We start from the raw sequence: 12329 nt of genomic DNA on the forward strand, positions 1-12329 counted from the left end.
AGAGCAGCCAAAGAGAGACAATGGGACCAAGGGAAGCTTAAGAGCACACAGGTCATCTTGGGATCCAAACCTGATGAGGTCCAACTGTGAGAGCTCTACCAGGGCTGTGACAAAGAAAATCAAAGAGCAAATAGGAGAAGGATAAGAACACTCACAAGCATATATGCACCTCTTACGCCATACAACACCCTCCTCGTGCACAGCCCCTCACACACACAGACATGCACATTTATGCACAACCCACTCTTCACACTCCCACCCATGCTCTCACACAAGCACATATACACACGTTCCATGTATTTTTCTCCACACTACACTGGTAATAGAGAACCAAATCCAGGTGACCCATTGCACCCAGTCTCCCCAAAGCCACTTGAAAGTCTGCAGGTAGTGTCAGCCTTGTGCACCAGCCAGCATCTCTTCTAGGCGTGCTGCAGGCTCATCCTTTCTGCACTGGAAATGTCAATAGTGTCAGAATCCTGCTCTCTCAGACACCATTGACATGCAGAGGAGATGGTGGCGGCAACAGTACCTAACTTGGAATAAAATGCAACAGACTGCAGCCACCTTCACCTTTTAGCATGGAGCTGCAACCCCTTGGAGGACATGATTCTTGCTGAGTTGAGCAGCCTGGCCATGTAGCACAGTGCCACCCCCCACTCCCACTCCGTCTAGTGTAAGGGACAAGATCTGCATTGAGGCTGCTGAAAGCATTTGACATCTCCAGCACTTTGCAGCTTATTTACCTGAGGAAGCTGAGCTGATGAAGATTCGGACCAGACTGGATGGCTGGAAGGGCAAAGGGACCATCTTACCCTGGAGAAGGTTCTGGCATGTGTCCGGGCTGAGGCAGCTGAGGCTCATGCTGTTGTCTTCACTCCCTGACTTCTCCCTTGGAGGACACTGTGCTATACAGAAGAATCTATACAAACAAGTGCCAGAATGAAACCCAAGAAGTGGCACTGGTGAGCAACTCAGCACAGTCGGAATCTGCCCCCTCAAGACTTCCCACATACCCCCAGAGAACAGTCCATTGTATGGCTTTCTTCCTTCACTTTTAAACAGCACCCAGTCAAATCCTGTTATTCAAATGGAAAAACGAGGAAACCCTAGAGCTCTGAGTCTGCACTGCTAGGTGTGAAACCTGTCTCCTCACAGCACAGGGGCGTGGCTGCATCCCAGGAGTGCATCCATTTCCATAGCAACCAGTGTTTGTCACTTGGGCGAATCCCTGGGGTCCCTTTTCAGTGCTCTGAAAGTGCCAGGCTCCTCTGTGCTCTTAGTCAGAGATGTACACTTCAGGTCCTTTAGCTCAGTGGCCTTGTCTATGCTAGAAATTTGTGTAGCCATATTCCAACAGTGAGCAGCGGTACCATTGTTAGCAACAGTATTAGCATGAGTCCAGACAGGACAAGGCATTCTTTCCACCTGCTTAGAGCAGGTTTTGATGGCACTGGGGAATACACCAGAGCCTTGTCTGCACTAGCCTTTTATCAATGTGTAAAAGGGTGACCTATTAAAATGCTGCAATTAGAAATATTCCGAGTCAGTTTTTACACCTGTACAGTGACTGCTGAACTCTGTGATGTGGCTCCAAGTAAACTACGGCGAGGACAGACACAGCACTCAGGAAAGCTGACAGAATTTTAATATTGTACAAGAACTAACCGACCACGTAGTGTGGACAACATCCAGCAAAAAGAATGATTTTATTTTGCAAAGTGATATGACAACTGGACTCTCCTGGCACAAGATGACTCTTATAGTTTGGATTTTATTGTATAGAATCCATTCTGCTTGTTCATATAATTGTCAGATTGTGAGAGAACTGGCCTTGCAAAGGGTCACTCCCAACTGCACATTTCTACAGGACATGAGGTACAGTGAAGAGGAAAATGCCCAGCAGATAAGCTCTCACAGGCTGGAGTTAGCAGCAAACAGACTCCTTCATTCCAAGCAAATCTGTCACATTTCCGAAAAGAAGTTCTCAGTCTATGGCAGTTTCATCTCTAAGACTCACAAATTTTCTTGAGTCTGGAAAGTTGTAGTTGCTGCTGAAGGAAACTGGTTGCTTTCAGATGCAAAAGTGTGTTTGGTTCCACCTTTCCCCCAAAATAGTTTGGGTGTGTGATTGTAAAAGGTGAGTGCTCAGTGAATGGGAGCTTGAAGATGTTCAGCGCTTAGCAGGATCGGGCCCTTTAACACCATGACAAAATCCTGAATGTTCTGCTCTTCAAGAAACCATTCCTGGCAAAGACTTGTATAGTTACAGTACATGCAAATATAGCTGAACACAGAGCCTGTGATACAAATTCCGCAGGGACTGTACTAGCCAGTGGCCTCCAAGACAGGGACTTTTTGGCTTTAAAACTCCAAAGAACTGGGAGAATGGGGGAAATCATTATTATGAAACAATTCTGTCCTTAGGGCATATTTCCCATTTGTTATTACAAGGGACTGGTACTTGTGAACAGCTTGACAATTTCCCTGCCCCAACTTCTAATAGCCCCACTGAGGTCAAAGTCCCCTGTGTGTGCTATCACAATCACAGAATCATAGAAATGTAGGAATGAAAAGGACCTCGAGAGGGCATGTAGTCCAGACCCTTGCACTGTGGGAGGGGATCAAGTAAACCTAGCCCATCCCTGGCAGGCGTTTGTCCAACCTGTTTTTTAAAACTTCCAAATATGGGATTCCACAACCTCCCTTGGCAGCGTGCTCCAGAGCTTAACTCCCCTCAGAGTTAGAAAGGTTTCCCTAATATCTCCTCAGCTATAGAGTAAGCCCATTAACTTCTTGTCCTATCTTCAGGGGACACAGAGAACAACTGATCACCATCCTCTTAATAACAGTTCTGAACACATTTGAAGACTTATCAGATCCCCCTCCCTCTTTTTTCTCAAGACTAAACATGCCCAGTTTTTTTAATCTTTCCTCATAAGTCAGGTTTATTAAACCTTTCACTCCAGCTAAGGCCTCCTCAGTGCTGAATAGAATGGGACAGTTACCTCCTGTGTCTTACATACGACACTCCTGTTCATATACCTGTGATGGAGTGTACACCTGAAGGGGTTAAAGGACATACTGGACACAGGCAGCCCCAGTCCTGCAGAGCATGCTCCAAGCTTAAAAGAGAGCAACTGAGCTCAGACGAGGGAACAAGCTCGGGAGGAAGACAGACCTTCCCTGTGGACTCCTGAACAAGGGTGCCAAAGAAGCCTTCTTGTGAGGAATAAGGCTGTCTGCTGAGCCTAGTCTGGGCTGAAGGTTTAGTTGTTTTTTTCTTTTTCTTTTGTTCTCTTACATAGCACTTGGAGCCATGGAGGGAGGTGGATGGTAGGAAGTGACCCAGGGGGCAACTCCCAGGACATTGCAGACTGCCGGACACCGTTCACACTCAGAGGAGAGGGTGGAGTGGGAAGGACCGGGCTCCTCTACTAACTGTCCTTGCTGCAGAAGGGGCATAAGCCTCATTTCTACCCTGCTCCGCCTCTAGTAAGGAGAGGGCAAGGACACTGGAAACCTTGAGGTGAAGCTAAGCCCCATGCAAGGGTTAGGAACTGGACTGAAAGGCCTTCCTGCTGGGAGGCAAGGCAGGAAACAGGGTGGGATACCCACTAGGCCACCTGGCCCTCTGAGGACTCTATTACAACACCCCAAAATGATATTAACATTTTTTGCAACTGCATCCCGTTGTTGGCTCATGTTCAGTTTGTGATTCGCTAGAAGCCCTGATCTTTTTCAGCAGTGCTCCCACCTAGCCACTTATTCCCCATTTTGTAGTTGTGCATTTGATTTTTTTCTTCCTAAGTGTAGTACTTTGCACTTGCACCAATTCTCCAATTTGTCAAGGTTCTTTTAACTGTAATCCTGTCCTCCAAAGTGATTGGTGAAGCAACCAGAGGGCTTTGACCGCAGATGGAGAATAAGCAGCAGGAATCTCAGAAAAGAAAGATCCTGTTTTTTGCAAATGTCCATGGTAATAAAACAGTGAAGGAGGAGAGAGTGAGATACCCATCGTATGATCCTACTAGGCAGCAAAGGCCCCTTTGAAAGCAGCAATTACCTCTGCCTTATGCTCGCCAGTGTCTGTTCATTCACCTGGGATATAGGCCCTAGCACCCTCTGGGATATTCACAGTGTTTCGTCAGCTCAGTTTGTTCCTTCTCCACAGCCTGCACCGATTGCAACAGAGACCATGCTGGGCTTTTGGTGGGAGCAACAGACTCATTTTTCAGGGCCGCTCCTTCGCGTGCTTCTCCGTTTCTGAATGATAAAGTCAATCTGGTAAATGAGCGTCACGGCCAGGGAAAACACAAGGATCTGGAAGGGAAAAGAAGATCACTAGGGCTGGACTCACTGACACCTGAAAGCAACAGCTATGTGGGCTTAGAGCAGGGGAAATACCAGGGAAGGGGCCACCAAATCCTGTAATTTACCCAAACAAAACCCCAGGTTCTGATGCCAAGGACTGTGCATCCCACTGACTTTCATGGGAGCTGCAGGAGTTCAGCACCTGTGAAAATCAGGCCACTTGTTTAGGTGCCTAAGCATTATTGTTCATGTGTAACTGTATGATTAGTTCTGTATGTCTAACTATGGATTTAGGGGTAACTTTAGCCACCCAAGTTTGAAAATGTGGGAGCGGAGTGGTTATCATCCATGGAGCTAGCCAAGCAGATTTTTGGCCTTGTTTATATTAGAAAAATGCACTGGTTTAATCAAATTCATTTTAAAATCAATGTAGTTAAATCAATGCAAATCCCTAATGTAGATACACTTACATACATCAAGGTAGCTATGCTTGATATCAGTTTAGTTTGTGTCAGGAAGTTATCAACTTAACCTTTGCTTATGTTGATTTAGCTTAAATGAGTTTAAGTGAATTGCTATTGGGAGTTTGCACTGATTTAACTGGATCAGTTTTTAACGGATTTACTTAATCGGATGCACTTTTTTAGTACAGACACAGCCTTGATGCTGTTACAGCTTCAATTACCTCCAAGACAAACAGTCCTACTGCTAGTCCTGCAACAAGGAGCAGATTTCTCTGCCCCCAGCCAACAATCTTTTCCAAGCAGCCCTCAGTGTATATCAGGCTCTCTGCTTTCCATGATCTCAGGTTCTGTGTCCCGTAGCCACACATGGTGTTGAAAACATTCTGCAGGGAGAGACGAGTCAGCAAAAGTTAGTGAGTGAGGAACAGAATTTGCTCTGTCTCCCCTGACGTAGTCACAGCATGCCTGACCCTGGGAGGAGAGAGAGGTTATGGACCACAGTTATGGGCCCAATGTAAGAACCAGAACAGAACAGAATACTGCTTTGTTCTTGGTGGTCTCGCCAGCTAGGTTACAGATATGCAGCATGTTAAGTGGTTAGAACAGAGGATTTGGAATTGGGAGACCTAAATTCTCTTTGTGACTCTGCCACAGACTCACTATGTATTCTGAGTAAAGTCACATCCCCTTTCTGTGCCTTAGTTTCCCTAACCCAATTAGGATAATTATATTGACCTGCCCTAGCAAACTGCATTGAGATCCTGACATGAAATGTTGTATACATGCAAAGTCCCTCTGATACTTTCCTACTTGATCTCTTTGACTTTATTTTAAAGTGTCCTTAACTTCCAACCACATACTGCAGTGGAGATTTTTTTTTTTAAATAAAAACCTAAAGAAAAAAGTGTTAACCACAAAAATGTGACTAGATTTGACTTACAGTAAAGGCTGCCTCTTTATCCTTCCTGATGCAGCAGGAGAAAGGTACAGCACAGCGCTCCAGGCTGGGATTGGAGTCTTGGCACTCAAAGTAAATATTCTGGGACCAGTCCTTGTAGTAATGCACCCCACAGCACTCAAACTGAGAGAGTGAAACAGAAAGGGGGACCCTGGAATATCTGCTTGTTTACACAGAGCCCCAGGTGTGCACAGGGCTGTACAGACAGGAGTCTCCTGGGTATTCACACACAGACCCGAGGACTTTAAGAATCTAATCAGGGAGGAAGCAGCAACTGTGTCTCTCTGGTGAAAACAGAGAGCAAAAATGGAGAGTTTCCCTAAATTGACCCATGGTGAAATTTCACCCTGTTCCCAGCTTCCCTGGTGAAAGTCACAGCTACTTCCATGGACACACAGAAACAAATGGAGGCTATTCTCCTTTCTGTGGTGTGAGGAGCAGGGGAAATACTGTCCTCAGCACAGGGCCTGGCAAACAGCAATGGGAAGCTGGCTAACAGGGACCTGGCTTTAGACTGCATATTTAGGTGGAGGTCTAAAACTGGCACTGATATCCCAGCACTGACTGAGGATCTGAGACAGCAGATTAATAATTAATCAGCAATCTCAAATAATTAAACAGCAAAGCATGCTACAAATCTGCGAAGTGTTTTTAAATTACCTTTTTCTGTATATAATCAATGAGGTTCTGTAAGTCTAGGTCATCCCGGTAACTAGAGATAGCTTTTCCCATCAGAAAGGCTGCTTTCTCCAACACCTAGGACACACACAGACAGTGCAGCTGTCAACATCTACCAGGCAGATTCATTGACTTGCAGAAGCTGCCTCGCCTTTCATTTCCTGCAGTTTGGGGCTAAATGTTGTCTCTGTGGCATCTGGCTTCTCCCAGGCACCCCTGAACTGAGCATATCACAGGGACAAATGCAAGTTTAACCCAAGTGGCTGCCATTTCCCCCCCCAAAGTGCAGATGGAGAAGGTTGATCTGCATCTCTGATGGCAGCCAGAGGTTAATTATACAACAAATAACAATATTCTGCATTTATATAGCATGCTGTGCATTCAAACATCTGATTAATCCTGATAACCTCCCAGTCAGCTAGGTAGAGGAAGTATTAATGTTCCTATCTTCCAGAGGGGAAACTGAGGCAGGGAGGGAAGAGACTTGCCCAAGGCTGCAGAAGGTGTTGCTCATTTCTAGATCTGCGCTCATGCCACTAAATTGCCAAATGCAACTGTCTAATTCATCAAAGTGTCAGCCAGCTCTGGAGTTGGCTGTGGAGTTACCATGCCGGAGAAGAGAAATCCCAGGACAGCAGTCACGATCTGGAGGATGAGAATGATCAATAAAATCCAGGCAAACTGAAAAATGAAAGGGTGAGGTCATCAGAACAATGTGCAGAACAACCAGTTCCCACCACCAGCATTGATGCAAGAGCCCTTAGAGCAAGTGTTCCGTGGGGCTGGGGCTGGGGCTGTGTTGGTGACGTGCCACATACATTCACCCTGCTGTGTACATGTGTTAATGATGATGCCCAGACCACCAATGAGATCATCCTCCACCTCCAACAGTCCAGAGGAAATCAGCTGTAAGGTGTAATGAACCAACCCCTCCCATTCAGAAATACTTTCTCTCTGGGGCTCCAAGGCACTGGGGCCTGCTTAGGACCTGTTACACACAAGACAATCCCTCAAGACTCCAGAGATGCACCCTGTTTAGGAAGGCTTGGAAAAATCTAGTTTCAGATTCTACAAGAGGACACAGCAACTGAAGCACTGCAGTCAGAGGGCATAGGAGACAACTTTAAGCCTAAGGCCTGGGTGACCAGTGGGATTGTTTAAATGACTGGCCCTTTCACGAGACCTGGCCTGAGTATTTATGCATGGAAGGCTGCTTGTGCCTACACTGCACTGCTGTTGCTCCAGATCCCAGCCCTCCTTGCACCAAGAGTGCTGAATGTGAGAACTTCCCAGCAATGACCTGGATGCCAGTGTTATTCCAAGCAAGGGCTCCCCTCATGGCTTAATGGTAGTACTGCTTGTAAATATCACTACCTTCTGTACAGGAGAGAGTCAAGTCCCCCGCCTACAAGTCCCAGCTGAGGAATGTGGGCTGGAACAGAAAGAATACCCCCATGGCTAGTTTTCCCACAAGCGTAGGTGCTTCATTTGCTGGTGAAGCTGGAAGGAAATGATTGGAGTGTTTTGGGGAAAAATGCCCTTGTGCCCCTGCTGCAATTCTCTGGTAATGGAGCTGAGATTACCTGTGTTCATGGGACAGGCAGTGACTCCACAGTCAGCTCAGATTTAGGATATGTCTACACAGTATTTTGGAGCAAGCCTCCCAGCCCAGGTCAATAGACTCAGGCTAATAGGGCTTACACCTGTGCTTTAAAAATAGCTTTAGAGACAGCGCTCTGGGGCTCAGGCTCTGAAGCCCACCCCTGCCCCCAGGCTTCCAAGCCGAAGTTCTAGTGCAAACCCTGCTTGCCTGCATCTGTCAATCCAGACTGGAAGACTTGCTCCAGAACGTTGTGCAGACATACCCTGATCTTGCTGCCATTGTGACTGCCCTATTAGCTGCTTTTTGAAGAGTTGTTGTAGCTGTGTTGGTCCCAACAAAGTGGGTGAGGTAATATCTTTTATTGGACTAACTTCTGTTGGTGAAAGAGACAAGTTTTCGAGCTTACACAGAGCTCTTCAGGTCTGGAAAAGGTACTCAGAGAGTCGCAGGTAAATACAGGGTGGAGCAGGTTGTTTAGCATAAGGAGTTACATGTTGTAAGGGACCTTTCAAGGTGAAGCGGGCAGTTAACACCTCTGTTCCTGTGGGACAAAAGAGGATTAATGGGTTATAGGTTGTTGTAATGAGCCATAAATCCATATTAGCTGCTTGGAAGTGTGCATGTGTCATGGAATCCCAAAAATTAGGGATGGAAAAGATCTATGAGGTCATCTAATAACTCTCACCTCCTTGGTGTGCTTTGAAGTTGCAAAGTGCTAGGTATGTGCCAAGTGTTATTTGCCCTTCCCTGGGGGCTGGTGGTTGTTCCCTACTGTCTGTTCTCTAGTGTTTTGTCCAGTCTAGTTTTAATGTTAAGCAAATGCTATATTTTCATTAGCATGTTTAAATCTCCCTTTGGGGAGAGGAATCAGCACAGGGAATGAATTCCTCTCTGCTTTGCTATGTTAGCAAACAATCTCTTTGGTGAATTTTTGCCGCTTGGCTGCAGTCAGCAATTTCCTTAGGTTTACTTGACAAGTTGTGACAATTTTTTTTACTTTGTGAATATATCATGTTGAGTCTGCGCATTTGATTCCTAGCATTTGATATTCAGTCTGTGTGTGGTTACATAAGGCAGATAGGATTGTTTCTGTTCCCCAGTTGCATAAATGTAACTCTTATGGAGTGCTCTTCCTACACAAATCTTCACACAGACCATTTTGGTCTCCCAAATTTGGTCACCCAAATGTTGCTGAGCGTGACTTGATGGCTCAGAAAGGCAGCTGAGACGTGCATGAGGACACCAAAGCAAGTGCATTTTAAAATAGAAGCCAATATTCTGAGCCCTTGTTTGGAGGAGGCCAGTATTTACCCAGCTATAGTAACAAACATTAGCTGATACCAGAGAAGGAAGCTTTCCTTTTGTATTACTAGGACATGTTAAATCCTGTCAAGGGGGAATTTTTGTTATTTGCAAATTAAAGAGAACACACCCTAAACCTTTTCCAGCCACATGTTGGATTCCATTAGCGACAAGAAATGTGCAGCCTCCAAACATATCACCCATGTTTTCTTGCATTCCACCGCTGTAGTATGCCTGTGCCCCCAGATACTCTGGAATAAAATCATCCCCAAGAGAACCTCACACCAACACCTGGAGGAACGTTACATTTGCAAACTTTTTGCGAAATTCCCATAAAGGAAACAACTGTGGATTCTGCTGGGAAAATATTATAAGCAACCCTTTGACTTGGGACAATTGGTGCAAATGGCAAAATGGTACAAGTGTGAAAAACAAGCCACATTAAAAGGTGACAGAACTGACACAAGCCACCAGCTCTGTCTGTTTGGACATGCAGCCAAAGAGGTGTGGAGCGGCAGTTATGAATCATGATTGCAGAAAAGGCCTTTAATGTGGTCAGGAATTCACTGATTTTTACACTCTCTCTCTCCTTGCTGTTCATTCAGTTGGTGAGCTATTAGCCCACTGGCTCACTAACTTTCTAGTTCTTCTGGTGCCCCACTTCAGCATCCACTTAAGAGACTGACAAAAATTGACCTTTTAATGAAGGTGGAGCAGATTGACAATCCATTCTTTGAGGCAATCTCTTATGCAGGAAGTTGCCTAGTAAGGGCAGCCCAAGGCATAGGGATCTGTATTTGTGCCTGATCAGCTACAAGAAACCATCCCACTGGCCTCTCCTTACAATTTTCAGCAGCACGGGCAGATCACGCAAGGCTCCTGTACACCCCACAAAGGTGATACCAAACATCAAGATCCCCACTGTAAGCAGGATCAGCGAGGGATCGGCAAGGAGCGAGTCCACAGCACCTGGCAGAGATTGAAAAACAAGGCAAAGTAAGAAATTAGTGCAAACCAAATCCTGCCCCTTCCTCTTCTCCTTGGAGTATCAAGAATGGATACAAAACTGACAGAAGAACACTGAACTGGACAAGTTCCACATACCAGCCTCCATGCTGCCGTTCCTTCCAGGGCAAGCCCTGACCCTATCCTTGAAATACACTTCCTCCCCACACTCATCAGTCTTAGCCACAACTGCTCATCACAGAGCTACGGGATCATAAAACACTCACCAAACATGGTTCTGCACCACAAGGTGGCCTGGGTCTGCGTGTTTAACTGATGAACACATTTGTCACCTTGGGCTGTAAGTCCTTCTGGGCAGAGGCCATGTTTGACTCTATGGTCTGTACAGCATCAAGCACATAACTAGCGCTCAGCAAACACAAATGACACACGGAAGCGGAGTGGGGGATTTGTGCTTGGAAGATTATTCCCCAGTCTTGAAACTGTGAGAGGCATCGAAGCCTCAGGTTCACAGCACAGTGGAAGGAGCTGTTCAGCTTCCTCATCTAAGTGTACTTTCTAGAGTTCTCAGACACGTATTAGGCTCCACTGCCTTATTCGATCCCGTGGTAATTTGCTTATTGAATGTTGCTGAAGCACAGCAGTCTTTGGGCATGAAAAATGAACATGGTTATTAATAATCCTTCTAGCCCATGTAGATCCATCAAAAGGAGCACCTCCCTGCCCCCCACGTGGGAATGACACACAGGAACCGCTGGTGGAGGGTAATTTGAAACCTGCCAGTCAGAGATGAGGCACAAAGCTTATCTCCACACAGAATGGGATGACAGCAGTGACTGCACAATTACCCTGCAGTCACTTCATTGGCTTTATCTAAGCTCCAGCTTTGTAACCCAGGGAAAGGCAGGAACCTGGGCCTGAATGGTACTTACTTGCTTCTTTAGAGAGTTTGGCATAAATGCCAACTGCTACCATGAGGCCACCGGCCACCTAGGGAGGAAGAATCAGAGACAAACTCATCATTTTGCAAGAGGAAAAATCCTCAACAGCATTTACTCCTGGAAGCATTAGAATTTGTCCAGCCAGAGGTGAGAAGCAGGACTCAGCCTGTCCAATGGGAGCCCGGACGAAGGGATACCAGAGGGCAGATTATCAATTTACAATGGTCCTTCACCCTGTGATCCTCGCCACAGTATCACAACTGGCCAGACTGACTCTTCACTGGGGCGGCTTTGAAAGTGGGTTCCCCTGCAGGCAGTGTGCTTGCTTCCCAGACAGTGTCAGCCCACCTGTGCCTGGCAGCCCCAGCACCACTCAGACTCACCCAGAAGAGGTAACAGGAGACAAACAAGGTGTATTTGATGAGCTGGTTTGTTCTCATGGTTCACGTCCTAGTAGTCTCTCCGGCCAAAGCAATGCTCTCCCAGCTGTGGAGTCAATTTCTCTACTGATTCTTGATGCCTGGGTCATGTGTTCTAGGGAGTGTTCCAGGCACAAAGGGAGCAGACGCAGACTAACATGTACAGTCAGGTCTGCCACATGTTTCCTAGCGTCAGTGACTTCCTGTTCCAGCCTTCTTGCTGCTGCAGTAGAACAGACTGACTGGGCAAAATAAACTCCTGAAACGAAGATCTCAGACATGGTGAAAGAAGAGGAGGCCAAGCCAAGGTGAAGTCCGGCACTGGGGTGGGGTATTCTTCCATGCAGGTTATGAGAGTAGGAGGAAGAGAAGTCATTTGGAAAGAGATTCTGCCCCAGCTGCCTGTGAAATGTCAGAGGCCACTGGAGACAGGAAGAAACAGGTTTAGACTAGATTTTGTGCATCAGCAAGACAGATCCCTAGGAGTGGGAGTCCCTCCTTGGTAGGACTCACTGAGAAGTCAGAGTGCTTGGTTACTGTAATGAGGATAGAGTGTGGGGCACTTGGAATGGGAACCTTGCGAGAACTTACCCTCCACCCCTGCACTCAAAAGAGAGAGAGAGACTCCTAAAATTCATTAATTTTTTAAAATCAGCCTTCAAAGTAAACACGGTGAAAGGCGCC

General features: G+C 46.4%; 1 protein-coding gene across 1 annotated transcript; it reads right to left on the bottom strand.

The window, feature by feature from the left end:
* Nucleotides 1-1626: 1626 nt before the first annotated feature.
* LOC137162121 (tetraspanin-33-like) lies at nt 1627-12099 on the bottom strand. The gene is made up of 8 exons (XM_067561686.1): nt 11610-12099; nt 11218-11275; nt 10164-10288; nt 7021-7095; nt 6397-6492; nt 5719-5859; nt 5000-5161; nt 1627-4323 (listed from the first exon to the last, which is right to left on the bottom strand). Exons 1-8 carry the CDS (start codon nt 11664-11666, stop codon nt 4228-4230), a joined length of 810 nt encoding a protein of 269 aa, XP_067417787.1. The 5' UTR covers nt 11667-12099; the 3' UTR covers nt 1627-4227.
* Between the last annotated feature and the right edge of the window lie 230 nt (nt 12100-12329).

Source organism: Emydura macquarii, unplaced genomic scaffold (assembly GCF_026122565.2).
Source record: "Emydura macquarii macquarii isolate MOO-44397 ecotype Brisbane River unplaced genomic scaffold, CSIRO-AGI_Emac_v2 contig_306, whole genome shotgun sequence".
Lineage (NCBI taxonomy): Eukaryota > Metazoa > Chordata > Testudines > Chelidae > Emydura > Emydura macquarii.